The sequence below is a fragment of the Aegilops tauschii genome, chromosome 7, assembly GCF_002575655.3.
Source record: "Aegilops tauschii subsp. strangulata cultivar AL8/78 chromosome 7, Aet v6.0, whole genome shotgun sequence".
NCBI lineage: Eukaryota > Viridiplantae > Streptophyta > Magnoliopsida > Poales > Poaceae > Aegilops > Aegilops tauschii.
Genome location: NC_053041.3, coordinates 95787162 through 95812235, shown reverse-complemented (window position 1 = coordinate 95812235; position 25074 = coordinate 95787162). Strand labels below are relative to the sequence as shown.

The 25074-nt window shown below is 43.0% G+C and overlaps 1 protein-coding gene across 4 annotated transcripts; it reads left to right on the top strand.

Moving 5' to 3' along the window:
- The first annotated feature begins 14249 nt into the window (after positions 1-14249).
- Positions 14250-24040, top strand: LOC109749052 (uncharacterized). 4 transcript variants are annotated; one of them, XM_040394069.3, is made up of 13 exons: positions 14447-14697; positions 15650-15715; positions 20061-20132; positions 20403-20477; positions 20689-20769; positions 20856-20963; positions 21055-21308; positions 21397-21606; positions 21729-21821; positions 21903-22004; positions 22114-22560; positions 22640-22774; positions 23789-24040. In XM_040394069.3, the coding sequence occupies exons 3-13, from the start codon at positions 20069-20071 to the stop codon at positions 23801-23803; spliced, it is 1584 nt and encodes a 527-aa protein (XP_040250003.1). In that variant the 5' UTR covers positions 14447-14697; positions 15650-15715; positions 20061-20068; the 3' UTR covers positions 23804-24040. The 4 variants fall into 4 exon arrangements, with proteins under 4 accessions (XP_073360061.1, XP_040250003.1, XP_073360063.1 ...); XM_073503962.1 differs by lacking the exon at positions 14447-14697 and having other exon boundaries at positions 20451-20477; positions 20625-20769; XM_073503961.1 differs by lacking the exons at positions 14447-14697; positions 20403-20477 and having other exon boundaries at positions 20595-20769.
- Positions 24041-25074: the final 1034 nt, after the last annotated feature.

Below are 25074 nucleotides of genomic sequence, written 5' to 3'. Positions count from 1 at the left end.
GCCGGCGGCCAAGGGAAGGGGCGCGCCAGCCCCTTGTGGGCTGGTGTGTTCCTCTCTCTTGGCCCATAAGGCCCATTAACCTCCCGGGGCTTCCTGGAACCCCTTCTGGTGATCCGATGACTACCCGATACACTCTGAAACCTTTCCAGTGTCCAAACAGCATCGTCTTATATATCAATCTTTACCTTCGGACCATTCCGGAGCTCCTCGTCATGTCCGTGATCTCATTCGGGACTCCCAACAACATTCGGTCACTAAATCACATAACAGATATAATACTATATCGTCAACGAATGTTAAGCGTGCGGGCCGTACAGATTCGAGAACTATGTAGACATGACCGAGACGCCTCACCGGTCAATAACCAATAGCGGAACCTGGATTCCCATATTAGTTCCTACATATTCTACGAAGATCTTTATCGGTCGAACCTTTATGACAACATACGTAATTCCCTTTGTCTGTCGGTATGTTACTTGCCTGAGACTCGATCGTCGGTATCTTCATACCTAGTTCAATCTCGATACCATCAAGTCTCTTTACTCGTTTCGTAATTCATCATCTTGTAACTAACTCCTTAGTCACTTTGCTTGCAAGCTTCTTGTGATGTGTATTACCGAGAGGGCCTAGAGATACCTCTCCGTTACACGGAGTGACAAATCCTACTCTCGATCCATGCCAACTCAATAGACACCTTCGGAGATACTTGTAGAGCATCTTTATGATCACCCAGTTATGTTGTGACATTTGATAGCACACAAGGTATTACACCCAGATCGGTTATGAACTCCTTCATCCAGACTCCTTCATGCGATGCTTCTGAAGCAACTATGTACTCCGCTTCACACGTAGATCCCGCCACGGCGCTCTGCTTGGAACTGCACCAACTGATAGCTCCACCATTCAATATAAATACGTATCCGGTTTGTGACTTAGAGTCATCCGGATCGGTGTCGAAGCTAGCATCGACGTAACCATTTACGACGAGCTCTTCGTCACCTCCATAAACGAGAAACATATCCTTGGTCCTTTTCAGGTACTTTAGGATGTTCTTGACCGCTGTGCAGTGATCCACTCCTGGATTACTTTGGTACATCCCTGCCAAACTTATGGCAGGGCACACATCATGTCTGGTACACAGCATATCATACATGATAGAACCTATGGCTGAGGCATAGAGAATGACTTTCATTTTCTCTCTATTTTCTGCAGTGGTCGGGCTTTGAGTCTGACTCAATTTCACACCTTGTAACACAGGCAAGAACCCTTTCTTTGACTGGTCCATTTTGAACTTCTTCAAAACTTTGTCAAGGTATATGCTTTGTGAAAGTCCTATTAAGCATCTTGATCTATCCCTATAGATCTTAATGCCCAATATATAAGCAGCTTCACCGAGGTCTTTCATTGAAAAATTCTTATTCAAGTATCCTTTTATGCTATCCGGAAATTCTATATCATTTCCAATCAACAATATGTCATCCACATATAATATCAGAAATGCTACAGAGCTCCCACTAACTTTTTTGTAAATACAGGCTTCACTGTTAGTCTGTATAAAACCATAGAGAGAATTCCTTATTTAACATTGTGTCTAAATTTTATGCCCTATTTGGCATCGACAAATAATTTTTTTCCTACCTAACAACGAGTCTAAATTTTATGCCTTTTATAACACTTTTGTCCATTTCTAGCCTAAATGACACCTGAAAAGTCCCTTTTGCCCTCATGTGGTATGTTTGTGTGCGCGTTTGTGCGATGTTGCGCGTATGTGTATGCGTACTCGTGTACTACTGCAAGCAACGAGGAAACCTGGCAGGGAATGGCGCGGCCGTCAACGGCGGCACTAGCTGTAGCACGACGGCTGGGACCGGCGGCGACACGTTAGAGGCCTGGAGCACCTGGTGCGTGCATGCAGAGGATAGGAGTTAGGTCGTGCGCTGGTGGATCGATGGATGCCTTAGTGCTTGGGTTTTTCTATTTTGGGTTATGACCAAACTCTGCCTTTTCTTTTCAATCCCAGCCATCTATACGACTAGATGCATCCTTAAGCAGCGATGTAGCGTACCGGTATAAAAGCTTTTGCACTAAATCAAGGTAGGGCAGGCGCACGACCTCCCCCTACCGAGTCCTCCGCCTCTGTTGTGTGTTGTGTGCGTCCATGCTGCTGCTGCTGTGTGTGTGCACGCTACTGCTGCCGTTGCATGTGTGTGCTACTACCCTTCACACACACATACCACATAAGGGGCAAAAGGGTCTTTTCAGGTATCATTTCGGCTCAAAATGGACGAAAGTGTCATAAAAGGCATAAAATTTAGGCTTGTTGTTAGATAGGGAAGAAAATAAATGCAGTGTTAAATAAGGAAACGAAATTTAAGATAGTGTTAAATAAGGAATTGTTTCAAAACCATATGCTTTGATCACCTCATCAAAGCGTATATTCCAACTCCGAGATGCTTGCACCAGTCCATAGATGGATCGCCGGAGCTTGCACACCTTGTTAGCACCTTTAGGATCGACAAAACCTTCTGGTTGCATCATATACAACTCTCCTTTAAGAAATCCATTAAGGAATGCAGTTTTGACGTCCATTTGCCAGATTTCAAAATTATAAAATGCGGCAATTGCTAACATGATTTGGACTAACTTAAGCATCGCTATGGGTGAGAAAGTATCGTCGTACTCAACCCCTTGAACTTGTCGAAAACCTTTTGCGACAAATCGAGCTTTGCAGATAGTGACAATACCATCAATGTATGTCTTCTTCTTGAATATCCATTTATTCTCAATGGCTTGCCGATCATCGGGCAAGTCCACCAAAGTCCATACTTTGTTCTCATACATGGATCCTATCTCAGATTTCATTGCCTCAAGCCATTTATCGGAATATGGGCTCATCCTAGCTTCTTCATAGTTCGTAGGTTCGCCATGGTCTAATAACATGACTTCCAGGACAGGATTACCGTACCACTCTGGTGCAGAACGTGCTCTGGTCGACCTACGAGGTCCAGTAGTAACTTGCTCTGAAGTTTCATGATCATCATCATTAGCTTCCTCCCCAGTTGGTGTAGGCATCACGAGAACGGTTTTCTCTAATGTGCTACTTTCCAATTCGAGAGAAGGTACAATTACCTCATCAAGTACTACTTTCCTCCCACTCATTTCTTTTGAGAGAAACTCCTTCTCTACAAAGGATCCATTCTTGGCAACAAAGATCTTGCCTTCGGATCTGTGGTGGAAGGTGTACCCAATTGTTTCCTTAGGGTATCCTATGAAGACGCACTTCTCCGATTTGGCTTCGAGCTTATCAGGCTGAAGCCTTTTGACATAAGTGTCGCATCCCCAAACTTTAAGAAACGACAGCTTAGGTTTCTTGCCAAACCATAGTTCATACAGTGTCATCTCAATGGAATTAGAGAGTGCCCTATTTAACGTGAATGCGGTTGTCTCTAATGCATAACCCCAAAACGATAGTGGTAAACCGGTAAGAGACATCATAGAACGCACCATATTTAATAAAGTACGGTTACAATGTTCGGACACACCATTACGCTGTGGTGTTCCAGGTGGCGTGAGTTGTGAAACAATTCCACATTGTTTTAAATGAAGGCCAAACTCGTAACTCAAATATTCGCCTCCGTGATCAAATTGTAGAAACTTTATTTTCTTGTTACGATGATTCTCTACTTCACTTTGAAATTTCTTGAACTTTTCAAATGTTTCAGACTTGTGTTTCATCAAGTGGATATATCCACACCTACTCAAATCATCTGTGAAGGTCAGAAAATAACGATACCCGTCGCGTGCCTCAACACTCATCGGACCGCATACATCGATATGTATTATTTCCAATAAGTCATTAGCTCGCTCCATTGTTCCGGAGAACGGAGTTTTAGTCATCTTGCCCATGAGGCATGGTTTGCAAGTATCAAATGATTCATAATCAAGTGATTCCAAAAGTCCATCTGCATGGAGTTTCTTCATGCGGTTTACACCAATATGACCTAAATGGCAGTGCCACAAGTATGTTGCACTATCATTATCAACTTTGCATCTTTGGCATCAATATTATGAATATGTGTATCACTACGATCGAGATTCAACAAGAATAGACCATTCGTCAAGGGTGCATGACCATAAAAGATATTACTCATATAAATAGAACAACTATTATTCTCTGATTTCAATGAATAACCGTTTCGCAATAAACAAGATCCAGATATAATGTTCATGCTCAACACTGGCACCAAATAACAATTATTGAAGTCTAAAACTAATCCCGAAGGTAGATTTAGTGGTAGCGTGCCGACGGCAATGACATCGACCTTGGAACCAATCCCGACGCATCGTCACCTCGTCCTTAGCCAATTTTCGTTTATTCCGTAGGTCCTGTTTCGAGTTACAAATATGAGCAACGGAACCAGTATCACATACCCAGGCGCTACTACGAGCATTACTAAGGTACACATCAAAAACATGTATATCAAATATACCTCTTTTCACTTTGCCATCCATCTTATCCGCCAAGTATTTGGGGCAGTTCCGCTTCCAGTAGAAGCACTTAGTTTCAGGCTTGGGTCCAGCTTTGGGCTTCTTCACGGGAGCGGCAACTTGCTTGCCATTCTTCTTGAAGTTCCCTTTCTTTCCCTTGCCCTTTTTCTTGAAACTAGTCGTCTTGTTAACGATCAACACTTGATGCTCCTTCTTGATTTCTACCTCCGCGGCCTTAAGCATTGCAAAGAGCTCAGGAATTGTTTTTGTCATCCCTTGCATATTATAGTTCATCACGAAGCCTTTGCAACTTGGTGGCAGCGACTGAAGAAATCTGTCAATAACCCTCTCAACTGGAAGATCAATTCCTAGCTGAGTCAAGTGGTTATGATACCCAGACATTTTTTGTATGTGTTCACTGACAGAACTGTTCTCCTCCATCTTGCAGCTATAGAACTTGTTGGAGACTTCATATCTCTCAACCCAGGCATTAGCTTGAAATATCAACTTCAGCTCTTGGAACATCTCATATGCTCTGTGCCATTCAAAACATCTTTGAAGTCTCGGCTCTAAGCCATAAAGCATGGCACACTGAACTATTGAGTAGTCATACGATCGAGTCTGCCAGATGTTCATAACATCTGCAGTAGCTCCTGCAGCAGGTCAGTCACCTAGCGGTGCATCAAGGACATAATTCTTCTGTGCAGCAATGAGGATAATCCTCAAGTTACGGACCCAGTCCGTGTAGTTGCTACAATCATCTTTCAACTTAGCTTTCTCTATGAATGAATTAAAATTCAGGGGAACGGTAGCACGGGCCATGATCTACAACATAGATATGAAAAAACTATTAAAACTAAGTTCATGATAAATTAAGTTAAATTAATCAAATTACTAATGAACTCCCACTTAAATTAACATCCCTCAAGTTATCTAAGTGATACATGATCCAAATCAACTAACCCATGTCCGATCATCACGTGAGATGGGGTAGTCAGCAATGGTGAACATCTTTATGTTGATCATATCTACTATATGAATCACATTCGCCCTTTTGGTCTCAAGTGTTTTGAGGCTGTCGTGGTTTTGTCACGGCAGATGTCCTAGTGAAAGGACTTAGTCATGGAGCCATCGCGACGGGTTAGCTTAAAGGGGTTAAAGCGGACAAAGGACGCAGAGAGTTTATACTGTTTCGGCCCCTTGCGGTGAAGGTAAAGGCCTAATCCAGTTGTTGTGGAATTGCTAGGGTTTCGATGACCATGGAGCGGATTCGCTATGCCTGGCTCTCGAGTTGTTGTTTCTTGTCCCTAAACCGCCGCCGGGTCGTCCCTTTATATACACAGGTTGACGCCCGGCGGTTTACAGAATCCCGAGGCCGGCTCATAAACGTATCCGGCTCGGTTTCTACCTTTCTTATCTTACAACACAAGTTACATATGTTATGGCGGTTTATGTCTACAGGCCATAACCTGCCTCTGGGCCCTCGGCCTTCATAAAGCGCCATACTCCTCATCTTCATGGGCTTCAAATATAAATAACTCATTTTGGGGGTAATCCGGCCTCTCCTGGCCGGTTTACACCCAGCAGTAATATCCCCAACTTTAGGCCCCAGATTGATTTGAACTCGTTCATGTCAGTCTTCAATACTTTGAGAAAAATTCTTCCTTCATCACCTTCACATAAAACCGCCATGACGTCATCTCCAGGATCATGATAAACCGCCATGACGTCACCTGTTATTAAAGATTGCATATAGCTCACCTTCATTAATGAGCCTCCGACAATCGAGGCAACAGCTCCATCACATATCCAACTTTTGGGCTCCTCGATTTTCGCGCCTGCCACTTATCCCTTTACCTTTACAAATAGTACCAGGGGGTCCTTTCCATTCCCCCCCCCCCCCGTGCCTCTTCGCTTCTTCTTCCTCCTCGAGCCGACCTAGCCCTCACGCACGGCCGCTGTCGTTAAGCTCCGCCCTCGACCTCAACTCCGGCCGCTGCATCAACCTGAACGCACCAGAGAAACGCGGCGCTCCTCCGCTGCTCTGTCAACATCAGTAAGTTTTCCTTTCCCTTGCTTTAGATCTATCATTAGGGTTTCGGTGTTCCTCGAGGCTTGAAACTATTCTTCCCTGTTCTTCTTCATAGCGTAAATGATGACTTCAGATCTGCCACTTTCTTACACAGTTGTAGTTATAATCCCCTTTTTCATCCTTAGATCATCTGCTTTGTGTAGAAAAAAACTCATCTGGATCTGTTAAACTTGCTTAAACACCTGCGCTTTAGATCGGAATATATTTTGATTTATCAACACGCTACAGATCTGAAATTACCATGTCAATCTGTGAAACTTGTTTTTCCTTCACTTAGGCATCTTAGACTTGTACCTTCTATACCAGAGCAGGCGGTTTAATTTTTATAAAAATGATGATCCGGTAAGTACCATTAGTCCCCTATTAAACCGCCAAGCCGTTTTATCTTTGTACCTTCTCCAATGTCTGTCTCCGGTTTAACAATGTGTACATACCTCTGTCTTCTTCTGCTCTTGCGATGCTTTATACTTGTTCATTATATAAATCTTAAACCGGCAACAACCATGTTTCAGCTTTCCATTAAAATGGCCAAACAAGTTTACGAGTGCAACTGGGTTCCTTCCCGGGTTACTGAAGAACAACTAGACAGATGTGTCGCAACGGGCGCTTTAGCAAAGAAAGAAGTCATCCACTGGAGGGCTCCTGGTCCGGAAAATCCTCCTGAACCCAAGGACAGAGAAGTAGTCGTGTTTGCTGACCATCTGGGCCGAGGCTTTAGCCCTCCCGGTTCAAAAAAATTCTGAGATGTGCTTGCCAGCTTCCAACCCACCCTCAAGATATTGGACCGAACTCTGTGTCCAATATTTGCAATTTCCAAGTATTTTGTGAGGTCTATCTTCAAGAGGAGCCCACAGTTGAGCTGTTCAGAGATTTTTTCTACTTGGACCGCCGTACTGAGTTTACAGATGGGCCCAATACCGAACTTGGTGGAATGGCAATTCAGAAGAGGAAAGATGTCAGTTTCCCTCACGCCAAGCTTCATAGTCACCCTAAGGACTGGAATCAAACTTGGTTTTATTGCCGAGACACGTCTGCAACTGATGAGAATCCTCTGCCAGGTTACCGTCCTCACCGGCTTAGCAACACTCATCCATTTCCTCAGAGGCTGACTACCAAAGAACGGTCCAACTATGCGCCACAACTGTCAAAGCTCAGAGCCTTTATGGCAAACGGTTTAACATGTGTTGATTTTGTTCGCTGCTGGATATCTTGGAGCGTTCTGCCCTTAAGCCGGCGCCCCGGTTTAATGTGTGAGTACACAGGGGATTTAAAGACCCTCAACGACATATCGACATTCAGCTAACAGAAGCTGAAGTTACTGAGGCTGTTAAGAAAATATCGAATGAACCGGAAGCTATCTGTAGCCAGACCGGGTTAAGTCCTTTCTGCATTTCCAATAAACCGCCAACTGTAAGAATCACAACTTTTTTGTTTTAGCTTGCTCCTTTGTAAATACTTCTCTCAAGATTTTGTCCATCTTTAACAGGCCGATGATCCGTTCTGGAAGAAGAAACCACAGGATAAACCGGCCAAGACACCTCGCCCCAAGATGAAGGTTATCAAAAAACCTGCCAAGAAGAGGACCACTGAGTCTTCCGAACCAAATGCTGATGCTGACTTGGCTAATCCAGACTCTGAGGTAGAACTTGACTCTCTTGGTTCATTTTTCATACACTCATTGACAATGACTATTATCAGGACGACGCTGAAGACAGCCAAGCTGATGATGTAGAGGTAATTATTCTTTCCTCCGGTTCAGATCCTCTGCCAACACCGAAAATCCGTCGAGTAAACCGGAAAGTAAAATTTTCTCACCCCCTTGCTCACTTGGACCCAAACTTTCTTTTGAAGATGCAGCAACACGAAGCTCGCCGCACAACCTAGCACAGCGGCCAGGAAGTTACCTCCACCGGTTTACCGAACACTCCAGTCCGGAAACGCCGATCCGAGGTCTCTTACATTCCTGATACTTCTTGCCCCAAGGCAGGTTGTTTCCGACAACCTCTTAATCCGTCTGATTCAAATTATCAGGGCACACCTCACTCATCCTCTGGCGAGTCAACGGCCACACAACTTCCACCCCTCAAGACAGTTCCGGGGTGAGTTATGTTTTTTAATTTTATCCTTGATATCTTATATTCACTTGATGTATTGACCTTTATGTTTGTTCTTCTCAGTGCCAAGCCTAGACCCAGCAAGAAGGCTCGGCTAAATAAACCGTCTGATTGTAATATCACTATTGAACCGGAAAAAACTCCAGATCTGGTAGAAACAAATGCTGACGCTCTGCTTGATGATCCGCCACCACAAGATTATGACTTCATTGTTGAACAAGTAGAAGTTGCCCCATCAGGCCAGTCCAATAAACCGACAAGCCCGGCCCGAGACACTGATAAACCGGCAAGTCCAGCTAAGGCTTCTGATAAGCCGTCCACTCCAGTGAAAGCTGCTGGTGACAAGGAAGATGACATCATGATTACTGTCTTTGGCCACACTGCTCCTGGCAATCCTGTCGCTTTATCCAAGCATAGTGCCAAGGATGAACATTCTGCTATGGGCAAAGGCAAGTGGAACACAGATTTGTCAAGCTACGCCCATCTCAACGCCCAAGACATTCACTCTGGCTTCTTGAACCGTCTGTACACAAGCCGCGACTATGAAGCCGGTTTAGTAAACTTGATGAAAGAGCGATATGAGGTAACTAGTGCTTAACTCTGCATAACTGTTTCTCTCTTATACCCAATTCCAGATATCAACTCCAGTAGCCCCCAAGTGACGTTTATGATATCAATCTAAACCGGGACTTTGCAATATCTCAACTTTGCATGCTTAGCCTCCAAGGGCCGGTTTACCTTAGGAAGATAAACCGGTAATATTGTATCTTTCGCCGGTATAGTCCCCAAGGGCCGGTTTAACTTAGGAAGATGAACCGGGACTTGTTAGAAAAAATACTCATAATGTTACTTTGAGCCATCATACATTAGCCCCCAAGTGCCAAGAATAATACTTGTATTGTGCTTGGGACTTGTAGAAATTTCTGATAACAAGCAAATAGGCATTAGCCCACAAGTATCAGGTGCATAACTTGTTATGTGCTTGGTACTTCAAAATATGTACTGCTATCTGATGATATGTTTGTCTCTTATAGGCTGAGCTGAGCAAAAAGGAAGCTCAAACCGCTGATCTGCAAGAAAACATCAAGTCCCAGCAAGTAGAAACCTCCAAAGCCAAAGATGAGCTGACCAGTGCCTTAGCCGCCATGGAAAAGCTGAAGGAGGGTTTTAACAAGGAGCGGGCGGATTGGGACATAGAAAAATCCGCATTGCAAAAAAGAGCCGAGGATGCAGAGGCAACCCTTAAACCGGTCGCGGAAGAACTGACTGGTCTAAAGCGGCAGATCAATGCTATGACCACTGCTGTATTTGGTAAGTCTCCTCGCTTTAAATTTTCAACATAACATCCCATACGTTGCCGGTTTACTGATGTTTGTAATGATGCAGGGACTCGCATTACCCATCTAGGTTCTGACATGCAGAAGAAGTTGAAGGCTTCCTATACTCTTATAAAGCAACGATATACCGGCGCGCAACGGATCATCTGCACTGCTTCTCACAACAAGCCGCCCTCGACTTTAATCAAGGAAACCTTAGAAAGGATGTCAATGCTGCCTGCCCAGGTAGAAGAGCAAAAGCGATCTGCTGCAAGGGCTGGTGCTCTGACCGCGCTAACCCGGGCAAAAGCATGGGTGCCTGATCTTGACCCTGTGGATGTGGGCAAAGGCTATCCAAGTTTGAAAGAAGACGGATCAGAATTTGTCAATGATGACCTCCGAGCCATAAACCGGGAAGTACATCCACTGGCTTGCCAATTGGCTGAAGAAGCTGATCTTTCACATTATCAGGCGAGTTATGACGTCAACAACAAACGGGTTGCTGCACCAACTCCTGAGGTTCAAAATCTTATCCCGCCAATTCGTAAGCACACCTATGCCCCTGATATTGAACCGTCCACACTTATAAGTGATGAAGATGTATTCCAAGCCCTAACTGGGATCGATTGGGCAACCATTGACTTCCAGCCGCTGGGTAGAGAAGAGGAGGATGAACCGGCGCAAGATGATCCGCAACCGTCAAGTCAGCCTAGTGATGAGTCATGATCCATGGGCCGGTTTAGCCTTCTTCATACTGCAACACTTGCTGAAAACAATTATTCCTTTGGGCACTGAAACGCCTTGTAATAGGCTAGTTCAAACACTTGGTCTGCTATGCCATCGTGCATATTTATTTTTGCTTGAAACTTGTTAATCCGCCAGGCTTAAGATATATGATGCTCATAAACTGTAGCTACTCCTGCATACAAGAAGTTGAAAGTGTCCAGGCGGTTTACCGTCGGACGGGTCATGATGCCCAAATACCAAGCCAGGGTTTATAACCAAGGCTGTAAAAAGATATTCAAATATGAAAATAAATGATACCTCCTTGGTTGACCAACCTTTGTAGTAAGGATGATAACCCTTATCACGAGTATTGATAACTCCTTCCATATTGAGCCGGTTTATGATAAAACTGTACCGTGTTGTGATAAACACCGGATTACCCATATATAACACTGGCGACTTATAGTCGAAACCAGACTGGGTTAATAAGCGCCGGATTATAACTGATCATATACCGACAACTTGTAGTTGAAAGCCGAGACGGGTCAATGAACGTCGGTTTATTAAAAACATTATAAATCTCATCAAAGGAGAAAAAACTTGGCAAATAAAATCACATGAAAACTTGTAGTCGAGGCTTTTCACGGGCTGCCAGGCCCCAAATCAAGGCTTTTCATGGGCTGTCAGGCCACTGAGTTAAACCATTTTACAAAGCCTTTTAAGATGGACCTCAATCTTTAACCAATCGTCGTTTTAACATTGACAAGTTCAGGGTCTATGAGATTGACTTGTCAAAAGTTCGGCGGGTCATACCAGGTTTACCTGGATGGAGTGGCTTACTTAAAAAGGCAGGATAACCCGGGGTTTTAGGTGAATACACCTGGCTTCCAAGCCGTGGCTTGATAGCCTATTACAAGTGTAGATTCCTTGTTCATTGCGAAGCAAAGAATCCCCAAGCAATATTTTGAGTTGTGCTAAGTGGGTGCCTATGTTTGAGTTGTGCTTTTGCAACACTCTCTTTGGCCCCTAAGTAATTTTCTTTTGGCCTTGAGCCGATCAAGAGGTGTAGCTATGGTTCGAATACGACCAAGCCCCCAAGTGATTTTCCTGGTGGCCTTGCGCCGATCAAGAGGTGTAGCTATGGTTCGAATACGACCAAGCCCCCAAGTGATTTTTTTATATATGGCTTTATAAGCTGAATCAAGAGGTAAACCGAACGCCGCTGTATAAACCGAAGCCCCCATGTAACCACACATGATGTAAGGAAAACAACAGATACCCCGCTTTAGCTGAGGCTCCGGTTTATTATATTGATCATAATATATACATTGCCATAACTATGTACATGAGCAAAGCCTATGGCTCAAGTATAGTAAGGCCGAAGATGAGTGATATTCCACGGCCGGTGGGTCTCCTCCTCCGATTTACGTGAGTCTTTGTGCTCTCGAACATCTATAAGGTAGTATGACCCGTTATGCAGATTCTTGCTGACCACAAAGGGTCCTTCCCAAGGCGGGGATAACTTGTGCATATCAGCCTGATCCTGGATGAGTCGGAGCACCAGATCGCCTTCTTGAAAAGTTCTTGTTCTAACCCGGCGGCTGTGATAACAACGTAGATCTTGCTGATAAAGCGCTGAACGGGCTGCTGCAATGTCACGCTCCTCATCTAACAGGTCAAGTGCTTCCTGTCGGGCCTTCTCATTGTCAGCTTCGACATAAGCCGCCACACGAGGTGAGTCATGACGGATGTCACTAGGGAGAACCGCCTCCGCTCCATAAACCATGAAAAAAGGCGTGTAACCTATGGATCTGTTGGGCATTGTATTGATGCTCCACAACATAGAAGGTAACTCTTCCACCCAACAACCCGGCGTCCGTTGCAAAGGGACCATAATCCGGGGTTTGATGCCTCTCAAGATCTCTTGATTGGCTCGCTCCGCTTGACCATTAGACTGGGGGTGAGCCACTGATGATACGTCAAGCCGGATGTGCTCCCGTTGACAGAACTCCTTCATAGCACCTTTGGACAGATTGGTACCATTATCAGTTATAATGCTGTGTGGAAAGCCAAACTGGAAAATCACCTTCTTGAGAAATTGAACCGTCGTAGCTGCATCACACTTACTGACTGGCTCTGCCTCCACCCACTTAGTGAACTTTTCAACCGCCACCAAAAGGTGGGTCTTCTTGTCCTTGGATCTCTTAAAGGGCCCAACCATATCCAGCCCCCAAGTTGCAAATGGCCAAGTGATTGGAATCATCCTCAATTCCTGGGCCGGAACATGAGCTCGGCGTGAAAATTTCTGACAACCGTCGCACTTTTTCACCAAGTCTTCTGCATCAGGATGAGCCGTCAGCCAATAGAAGCCATGACGAAAAGCTTTAGCTACCAGTGACTTTGAACCGGCGTGATGACCACAATCCCCTTCGTGGATCTCACGCAAAATCTCACGACCTTCTTCAGGAGACACACAACGCTGAAACGCCCCTGTTACACTGCAATCATGTAATTCTCCATTGATAATGGTCATTGACTTGGATCGCCGGATTATCTGTCTAGCCAAAGTTTCATCCTCTGGCAACTCTCCCCGGTTCATGTACGCCAGATACGGGATGGTCCAATCCGGAATAACATGAAGCGCCGCCACCAACTGAGCCTCCGGATCAGGAACAGCCAGATCCTCCTCTGTAGGGAGCTTGACCGATGGATTATGCAGCACATCCAGGAAGATGTTAGGTGGAACCGGTTTACGCTGGGAACCCAAACGGCTTAAAGCGTCCGCCGCTTCATTCTTCTGCTGGTCCCACTACAAGGAAATCGGTCTATTGCAACGGAAATATTGCCACAAAATAATTTTCGTTGCAAAAATCTCATTCTATCACCACATTTTCATTTTTGTGGCGACTAGCATGTCATAATGCAACATTATTTAATTGTTGCAATAAGTGCCATGATTATTGCAAAAAGGCTAGCCTTATCACGACGAACAAAAAATCGTTGCAAAAAATCTTGGCTTATGGCAACAAACAAAATAACGTTGCATTAAGTATTGCTATTACCACAATTTATATATCGTGGCAATATTTTTACTTCCCCTACTCCACACCGGTTGCCTTTGGACTTTGGCGGTAAAGAGACTTCTCGTTTCCCACCAAAATTTTTTAGCCGGTTGCTTTATTTCCCACGAAGAGACCTTCTCGTTCCCAGCAAAAATTACTTTTCCCGCACGGATACGGTGAGGTGCTGCACGAACTCTTTATAACTGCTTTCAATCTGGATTAAACAGGACTATAATCTGATTTCACCCTATTAGGAAATCAGGTTTACTTCTTCCTCCGTCATGGCAGCTTCACGGCGTTGGTAGACGACATCGGCGACTTTGCAGCGTTGGTCGACGAGAAGATTCTTGTACGTACATCGGTAATTCCTTTCTCTACCTCTCTCTTGTTCCCGTGATGGGGTGCCCCACTTGACCTTCTGCCTAATCTCCATCCCATCTACCTGACTACCTGGGGGCCATGACCCTCTCACCTGCACAAAGGGGAATTTTCACTTCTTCAAATTAAGATGGGGAGGGAGGGCCGCGCGCCGCAGGGACTGTGAGTAGAGCCGCTGCCTCTTGCGCACGTCGGAGGGAATAGGTTGATGGCCGCTGCACCACAGGTAGCTGTGCCGGCGGGAGCAGCTCAGGGAAAACGGTTGCCTCGGCGTTGGGGCTTGCCGTGCGGCTCCGACAGGAGCAGCTTCAGGGCCGACGGTCCGCGGCACGCTGGAGGTCGCCTCCGGACCGGGGCTTGCCGCGCGGCACCGACCAGATCAACTTCAGGGCCGGCGGTCACCAACGCACTGGGGCTCGCCATGTCGCGTCGCCGGATGGCCGCGACCTGTCGGAAGGGCGGGATTGCCGCCGCTCCCGTGGACAGCCCGTGGCGTGATTTCCAGATCTACAACTATTCCGGTCTCATCTGCTCTGTTTTCCTCTCTTCTACTGTATTCCTCTGTTCTCGTTAGGTATTTTTTCTTTTATTCGAAACTTGCAGCTACATCGTACAGCATAATCAGGCATCAACCTTTGAATGCACATATCAATTGTACGATGATAAGCCACATGGTTGGATGAACTACAAGAATATATGCATGCCCATGGCATGTAGTTTTAAACATTCAGCCCTCAATCCCGCTTTAGCCTGAATCAGCTCTGCCTTTCAACACCTTTTCCCAAGTACATCAAATGCAGGGACCATGTCATCATATAGTGCCTTGTGGCCTGCAGCAAGAATAGCCAGTTGGCCATCTTTATCTGGCTTCTTGTTCCCTCAAACCGGAGCTTCAGCAAAAGATCCGCCCTTTTGTTTAACTGCCTCTTCTCTCTCTCGTCCCCTCATCCCTGACAGAGGCAAACGCACTCACACCTGCCGCTTGCGATACACACTTGTGCTCCTCCGGTGGGCAGCCGCAGGCTTCAGGTAAAATTGTTGATAGCCTGCTAGAGTGAAAGGTAAAGAGGAATTTGGATTTAACCCCCAAAAATAGTCTTCAAAGCTTTGATCAGGAAGTGGCACTGGATATGATCTAATTCCGATTGAGACCTTCACCCTATGCTCCCCAGTTAAATTTTCTCTTTCAGTTATAGTAAATGTAGTTATCAGACAATTGTTTAATGCCATGTGCCTATGCATTAAGTTTTTTTTCTGTCTAGATTTTAGTTATGAGGCTTCGTTCCATTGTGATCTTTGCATACCCAGCCTTGCTTTGGATTTCATAACATGCTTCCCATACCAAAATTTATTGAGTTATCTCGTCAAATTTGGGCTCACATAAAAGCTGATACATAATTCTTGTATGCAGCAAATGGTATTACTTTATATTATGGTTCACCTTTTACTCATCCTTAGAAAAACTGTATGCAGGAAAGGTCGAAGTCAGGATAAGGAAGAAGCCAGTACCTTGTTGCGTCGAGGACGACCTGTGAGAAGGTTTGTTTCTGTTATGTCAACATCCTCAAATTTTCATTTTTTTATTCAGTCTGAATGAAAAAAGTTACTTTCAGTACACATATTTTCTCGTTTTGCTAATACCTATATGCATAGCGTTTAATGTTAAATTTGATAAGGTTTGTTTCGGTTATGTCAACATTGTCAAATTTTCTTCTTTTTCTCAGTCTGAATGAAATAAGTTACATTCAGTACTGTGTCCTCTTGTTTTGCTAATACCTAATATGCATATGTTGTAATCCTATTCTACAAACAAATATAACTACTATGCCAAATTTCGTGTAGTACGAGTATCTATGAGGCTCAAAAGTTATCTGTATTATTTTGAGAAAAATAGCTCATGTCCTAAATGGACTACTATTCTGTTCTATTATACATACTATTTCCATATTTCAGATTCACTTTCCTGACAAGTGTGTAAATCCTTTATCTAATTTTATAGTTTAAAATCAGCTAGATGGCTCGAGATAGGATTTGGATGGATATGAATAGGGATTCTGCGGAGTGGCAGAGTGGCATTAAGGAATTTTTAGATTTGGCTTTTGACGGTAGTCCTGGAAGATCAACCGCTTTATGCCCATGTAGAAGATGTCTCAATGCTATTTACAAGGAAAGGGACGAAGTACACCTTGACCTGCTCATGAATGGGATGGATCCCAGTTATACTTGCTGGAAATACCATGGAGAGGATTCAGATGACGAAAGTACGGCTGAAGGATCTGAAGGTGAAGGGGTGAGAGGTGATGACTTTGCAGTTCGTGATTTGCTCAACACGCTCATACGTAGCACCGAGCCAGAAAGTAGCAAAACCACAGGTGAAGGTACTAGTGAAGAGATGTTGCATGATGATGGTAATATCCCAGAAGGGTCTGCAGAAGGTAGAAGTAACGAAGAGGCAGGTGGATGTGCCAAGGCTTTCTTTGCTTTGTTGAAGGATGCTGAAAAGGAGTTGTACCCTGGTTGCAAGGAGCTCACAAAGCTTTCTTTCATTGTGAGACTCTACCAGATAAAGTGCTTGTTTGGGTTGAGCAACAGGGCATGTGAGGCAGTACTTCAATTGTTCACAGAAGCGCTTCCAAAAGGTCATTGTATTCCAAATTCTCTCGAGAAAGTTCAGAAGATAATCCGGGATCTTGGGCTTGACTACCAAAAGATACATGCTTGCATTAATGATTGTGTGCTATTCCGGAAAGAGTATGCTGACATGGATTACTGTCCGACCTGTAAGGAATGTAGATGGAAAGCTGCTGCCGCTGATGAATTAGATGTCGAGAGGACAAACCATAAAGGGAAGAAGCAAGTGGCCCGTAAAGTTCTAAGATATTTCCCACTCGCTCCACGGCTACAACGTCTATTTATGACCGAGGCTACATCATCATATATGAGATGGCATAAGGACGACTGTGTGGATGATGGTATAATGCGGCACCCTGCAGATTCTTTGGCTTGGAAGCATTTTGATAACATTTATTCTAAAGGATTCTCTTCAGATGCACGGAATGTAAGGCTTGGGCTTGCATCTGATGGGTTCAACCCATATGGGATAATGAATGTGTCATACTCTTGTTGGCCAGTGATTCTAATTCCATATAACTTGCCTCCTTGGTTGTGTTTGAAACAACCATATTGGTTAATGTCGATGATAATTCCTGGAAAAAAGTCACCAGGAAATAACATCGATGTATATCTATAGCCTTTGATAGATGAACTCAAAGATCTATGGTATGTTGGTGCGGACACATATGATGCCACAACGAAGAAGAACTTCAGATGCATGCAGCCCTCATGTGGACAATTAATGATTTCCCAGCTTATGCAATGCTATCTGGTTGGAGCACAAAAGGAAAACTAGCATGCCCATATTGCCACATGCACACAGACCATTTATGGTTGAAATATGGGCGCAAGTACTGTTACATGGGTCATCGCCGTTTTCTAAGTCGTGACCACAAGTGGCGTAGAAATAAGAGTTGCTTCAATAACGAGACAGAAAATAGAGATGCTCCGGTGCCACTCTCGGGCAATGACGTGGTACAACAACATGCAAGTTTTGAGCAGGAAACCTTTGGGAAAACTAGAAAGAGGAAGCGTGATGATGATAATAAGTGGCATAATTGGAGGAACAAGAGTATATTTTTTGATCTCCCTTATTGGAAGAACTTGCTTATTAGGCATAATTTGGATGTAATGCACATTGAGAAGAACATCTGTGACAGCTTTTTAGGGACACTGCTTGATATGGATGGTAAATCAAAGGATACTCTGAAGGCCCGTCTTGATTTGCAGCACTTAAAGATAAGGAAGGATCTGCATCCAAATGTCAGTAATGGAAAGTATACTTTAAATCTAGCTTGCTATAATTTGACCAAGGATGAGAAGAAAATGCTATGCAAGTTTTTGCATGGTGTAAGGATGCCCGATGGTTATGCATCAAACCTAAAAAGATGTGTGGACCTCGAAGGTTGTAAGGTGTCTGGGCTCAAAACTCATGACTGCCATGTCCTCTTTCAGAAACTTCTTCCCATTTGGGTACGCAATATACTGCCCAAGAAATTTGTTGTCCCATTCCTCGAGCTAAGCCTATTCTTTGCTGCGATTTATTCCAAGGAATTAAATCCTGAAGAGCTAGCAAAGTTGAGTCGTACAATTCCAGAAACTCTCTGTCGACTTGAGATGATCCTTCCACCCCAGTTTTTTGATATCATGATGCACCTTCCTATTCACCTTGCTGAAGAAGCTCGATTAGGTGGACCTGTTGCTTACCGATGCATGTATCCTGTGGAAAGATATTTGCGCACACTTAAAGGATATGTGCGGAACAAAGCTCACCCAGAAGGTTCAATTGCCGAGGGTTACATAGCTGAAGAGTGTCTAACATTTTGTAGCCACTTTTTTGGTAACATTGATACCAAGCTTAACCAGCCAGAGCGTCATGAAGCTGCAGCTAGAGATGAAGGACCAGCTGGACTTAGTGTATTTGGCACAATTGATCACTCAAAGAAAGGTTTCACATTTGAAACACTTTCTAAGGCAGAGATGAAGCAAATTAGGCACTACATAATAACAAACTGCGAGGAATCCAACTCATGGACCGAGTAAGGATTTTTTTTTTCTTCATGGTACATATGCACTGTTCTGAACCTACTCAACACTTTTCTTATAGTGAGCATCTGGATGAGCTTACAAGGGCTGGTGCTCACAGTGTCCAGAAACGGCACAGAGACGAGTTTGTAGATTGGTTCGAGAGGCGTGTAAGAACATAATACATAGTAATTACTTATGCTCGTGTTAATAAAAATAATTGTGGATTTTTCTAATAATTTGCACGTGTTAATACAGATCCAGGCACTTCACAAAGAAGGGAAAGTCAATGATCTTTTGTATGCCCTATCTAGAGGACCTGACCCTCGAGCTCGTGTTTATAACCGCACCTTCATCAATGGGTTTTTCTTTAGAAATGATAGTGTAGAAAGAGATTTGAATACCCAAAACAGCGGTGTTGTTGTTAGGGGTGATGCTCGATCTGGCAACCTTGATTGGTTTGGTGTGATCAAGAAAATTATTTGTGTAGATTTTCCCTCGGAAAAGGAGGTAGTGCTATTTCAATGTGACTGGTTTGACGTGCCCTCTGCCAATAAAAATCAAAGCACGGGCTACAAGAAGGATGATTATGGCTATATCGATGTAGATACTACCCGACTTCGATATAGGGATGATCCCTACATACTAGGCATTCAAGCAGAACAAGTGTTCTATGTGAGAGATGTCAAGAAGATAAATTGGGTTTCTATTGTTAGATTGAAGCCACGAGACCTATATGCCATGCCATCCGTAGGAAATGATGACGATGGAACCGGAGCTGATGCTGACTTACTTGATATTGTAGTTGGAGATACAAATGTGCCAGACATAGACGGGGATGTCGAAAGTTGGTCTAGATCTGGCATGGAAGGTGCCAGTGGTGATGCTTCAGATATTCCGAAGATACCCGAAGTTGATCCCGGATATGATGAGCTTCAATCTGATAGTGATAGCTGTGATGATGATGAGACATATATAAATGATGGCCATGTTCCTCATTTAGTACTCGACGAATCTGATGATGATGAGTTTTTTGTGTAGAACATTAGGATTAAGTTTTCTATAATATAGAGAGGAACAGATCTGTCCCTGTTGCTTGGTGTTATATTATGTTAATGTGATGAGAAATTTCAATATCATAACTCTGTTTTTACACATTGCACTGTTTAGACATGTTGCTATTTTTACTACCATCTGTTTCTTAATTGATTATCCCCTTCCTACCTTTTGTCATGCATTTGTTTAGGATATGCAATGGCATCAAGAGAAGATACCATCTTGGCACACCAGAATCGACAAACTACTCAGCAAGAATCTGGTAATCTGAACTATGTACATTTACTTTAGCAATTGCAAACAACTAATATTGTAAACCCCTGGCAATATGTACTTTTCCTTGAATGATGGCCTCTCAACCCTCAATTTCTTGATTATTGTCTCATGATCACCAATACAATGTCCATCCCCACTACATCTTGCATTTGGTTCCCAGGAGCAAACATAATAAATTTGTAAGAACTACAAAAGCAAGTACGAGTTAAGAACTACATAATAAATTTGCCATCACACTTTGTGAAAATGCATGCAGGAATTGATACATCAAGTTATCTGAATGGGGCTCCAACTTTATCCTCAGGGCGAGACAACACTCAAGCACGAAGGGGTATGTACTTGCTTGAAATATTCTCGTAATTCATAGTTCTACAATCATGTTTGAGTATGCCATTATTGTAACTTTGAAATATCTTTTCTAGCTCTTGTGACCAAAACCTTCTCATAGGAGCGTACTAACAATAATACAAATACCCAGCCACTACATTTGTAGCTAGCATGGGTATAGTATTGTTGAGAAGTATATATTTTTTTTGATACAGTGACAAGAGGCTCTGTATCATCGTCAAGGGACGATACCATCATTGCGTACAAGAATCAGCAGAGCAGACAACCAACATCAGGTACATGTTATACATAGTTCTTATCCACAGCCTAACCTCAAATATATACTACTGGATCAATTAATTGTACAATGGCTTGAATCCAGCAAATGACATGACAAATACTGTACAACAAAGTAACGCTACGGAAAGCCCCACAGACCAGTCCAATTGGCCGTCGCATGCACGCCGACATCGTACAGAAGCGGATATAGGTACAATTTCCAGCATTACTGTTGACTTGGCTCCTTATGACTGCATGGCAATTTAAAAACAGAGTTGCTTTTCTGGGATTTTAATCGACAGAAAGTGGTGGTCAAAAGAAGAAGGGGCGAGGTGTCCTCAAAGGAATCACGGTCGCCAAGAAGCGATTCGCCAATGGTTCCTCAAAGCTTCACATTGAATTTTCCAAAACATTAGGAGGTTCTATCGGAGAGAACTATCGTTTGTTTGTGGATGACGTGGTGGTTTACATGAAAAGGAAGGCACCACTCATTGGTGTGAACAAGTGGTCTGCCATTGATTCTTCTGTGAAGGATTCAATCGTTGCTGATGTCATTGTAAGTATAAGTTTGTACTTCAGCATTTTTCATAGCCTCTCCAATATCTATTTATAAATAACAGACTCCTGTCATCATTCCTTTTTAGGCTAAGTGGGATTTGGAGGACACATATTCTACGAAGGGAAAAATACTAACAATTGCTAGAGAGCGCTATAGAGGATGGCGGTCAACTTTGCATTCAACATACAAAGCATACAGTACTGATGCTCAAAGAAGGGCCAATAAACCCGAGGATGTAACTCCAGAGGAGTGGGATTATATGATCAATTATTTTGGCACTGATTTAAAATTCCAGGTTACTTCTGTGTACATTACTAGGTGTAGTAAGTAAATTGTATTAGTTACAACATGCCTCTTAGGTTTAGTAAGTAAATTGTATTAGTTACAACATGCCTCTCATTATATTGTGTGTGGCAGGAGCTTAGCCGAAAAAATACGGAAAATCGCCAGAAGCAAAAGGCGAGGCATATAGCTGGTTCAAAATCGTACTCGCAGATTAGCTATGAGAAGGTACTCAAAAGAGTAGATGTAATGCACCTTTGTACGGTCAAATTTCAAGTTTCTCTATTTGACATATCTCTATACTTGTAGAGGGATGAGGAGACTGGGAAGGAACCAACTATTCTTCAACTTTGGCAGATCACTCATACACGAAATGGATCGTGGTCTAATGAAGAATCACAGACTGTTTATGTGAGAAACATTTTCAAACAAAGAAATTTAGCTTGTTACATTACTTATGTTGTGCAATATTATATTAACATTCTTAACAACTTAAGTATGCTATCTTTATGTGGTGTAGGACAATGCACGCATCCAGATTAGGGAGAAAGAAGGAGAGATTGGTGGTCCAATTTCAAGTGAAGAGCAAAACAATATTTTCCAGAATAGCTACAGATCTACTATGGAAAGTACATCATTCAAGCCTCGTGGCCGAGGATACATGGCTAAGCCGCCTAGCGGTTCTGAAAGACTACATTCTGAAATCCAGAGGCAAAATGCTGAGCTAACCCTCGAGGTTCATGACTTAAGGAGGCAAATTGTTGAACAACAGGCAGAGAGGCAAAGAGAACGAGAAGAAGAGCGAGTTGCCAGGGAAAAACATCTTGAGGAGGAACGTGTAGCAAGGCAGAGAGAACTTGAGGAGGCTAAGCAAGCAATGATGCATGATATTATGAATGAGGTTAGGCAATCAATGAGGTCGGATGTTGAGCAGATATTGGGAACTCGACAGGAAGACGCACATCAGGTAATACAAATGCTTTCAATTTAGTACAGTTATGTTCTATGGAGAAAAGTAAATCTTGTGAGTTATCCATTTAATGCAGTTTTCCCAAGCAAGGGACGCTCCAAGAAACGGAACTGGAAATCGGTCAAGTTCTCTGTTTAAAAATTCGACCATGATTACTCAACACCAGCTTATGCAAGCAGCTAAACACCATCGTCGTCCTCCAAGTGAAAAGGTATTTGACAAAATTATGAGATCTAGTTTCCATTGAAGCATGTACATGCCGAACTATACCATCTGAAACTGAACACAACACAAAAGACGAGGCAAAAAAGAATCTGTACCTCGAAGGCAACCACCACACTAGTGCAGCCCCAGTAAACAACTTCTAAACTTATACTAGGCTGGAGAAAATAGATTTCAGCAACATGCTACATTTCTGGGTAAACTCATATCAAGTGATACATCACTGATAGGATAATTTTTAGACTTTTACTACATGATCAGTCATGAAGAGGAGAAGAAAATAGTTGATTCAGGAAAATGCAAGTAAAACAAAGAAAAACTTGTGCCTTGGTTTGCATGTGTTTCTACCACAAATGCTAATTATTAAGTGAAATACTAAGTTGAGAAACAATAATAAGCATGCCAATCTTTTCTTCTATACGTGCAATAGCCTATACGTGGAATAGCCTGCAGATTACATGCCAAGTATAAACTGGTGGAACTCATGTTATCCATGCATTGGTGTACGGATTACCCTTTCTGCTTTTCATTAGTATGTTTACATAGAAAAAAAGGCATGATTACTTTCTCAAGTAGCATGATCAACCCTTTAGTTCTCTTCCTACTTTGAGATATTAATGTTTATGTGCCACAAATAAAAAGAGGCAAATATCTTCTTTATTGAATGCCCTCAACGAGGAAACCTGATGTATTCATTGAAATTCGGTCATTCATGTTAGAATAGAAACTTTTGTATTCACTGCTCACTAATCATCTATTTATAGACCTTGTATCTGTGTAAACAACACCTATCTTTTCTTGCTAAATGACTGTACAGAAGTAGCCATAGTGATATGTCAGAAGTGCTAATGACTAAATATTACAGTACATTCTTGATATGGATTATAAATATGGAATCCAACCCATGTAGAATCATCAACCCTTATTTATAATCATTTTTATTGTGTATTGTCTTTACTGTCTTAACTAACTATAAGCTTCAAATTTTGTTTTTGCCTTGTAGGATGGTTTTCTCTAAATGAAGAAGAAAGATCCCAACAAGATTTATTACCAGTTTAGGAGGCACCTTGTAGGACGATTTTTCTACATGAAGTGAAGAAAAGTGATTTCTTGAAGAATGCTTGTTGACTAGATGAAGTCATATGTATCTTGTTTGTTTGAACATTTAGATTTCCTTCCAGACTTTGTAGAACATGTATCTGACTTGGATGTTTTATTCTTGAACTTGTTAATTAATGAATGAATGCTTTGGACATGTACTCATGATTTTCTTCTACCATTATCAACATGTGAGCGTTGTTCTGTACTTGTAGATGGTGCTTGGATAATGCATTATTAGTCTAATATATACTACATGCAATAGGTTATCACCATGGAATTACACCCATCGCAAAAAAATTGCCACGAAACCTGCCTGTTGCGATAATGTATCACCACAAAATTTGCATGTTGCAATAAGTTTTTGCTACAAATCCTTGGTCGTTGCAACAAGTGTGTTGCCACAAAATAATGTCATTGCGAGAGGGTCTTGCCACGAAATCTCATTCGTTGCGCTAGGTTATTGCCACAAAGAGTATTTTGTGGCCATATGTGTGTGCCGCAACGGCAGGGCTCGTGGCAATATAATTCAAATGCCACGAGAAAAATCGTTGCGATACCATTCCATGTTGCCACGATACCAAAAAATGTTGCATCATCCTATTGCCACGGAGTTTATTGCGACGCTTGGCAACAAATACTACTTTGTTGCGATAGATACATATTGCAACAGTTTGTTACTTATTGCAACAGAAAAATTCATTGCAATAGACCGTTTTCCCTGTAGTGTCCACATGATCAACCTGATAGCCTTTGAAGTGTCCTGCAACAATATCCACCTCTCGACGATATGCTGCCATGAGTGGGTCCTTGGAATCCCAAGTACCAGACACTTGTTGAGCCACTAGGTCCGAGTCACCGAAGCACTTAACCCGGCTTAAATTCATCTCCTTAGCCATCCGAAGACCGTGGAGTAGAGCCTCATATTCAGCTGCATTGTTAGTGCAAGGGAACATTAAACGGAGAACATAACAAAACTTATCACCTCGTTGGGAAGTTAGCACGACTCCAGCCCCCGAGCCCTCCAATTGCGTGGACCCATCGGAATGAATAGTCCAATAAGTATGATCCGGCTTTTCTTCTGGCGCCTGTAATTCTGTCCAGTCATTGATGAAATCCACAAGTGCCTGAGATTTTATCGCCGTCCGGGGCATATACTTCAACCCGGGAGGCCCAAGCTCAATAGCCCAC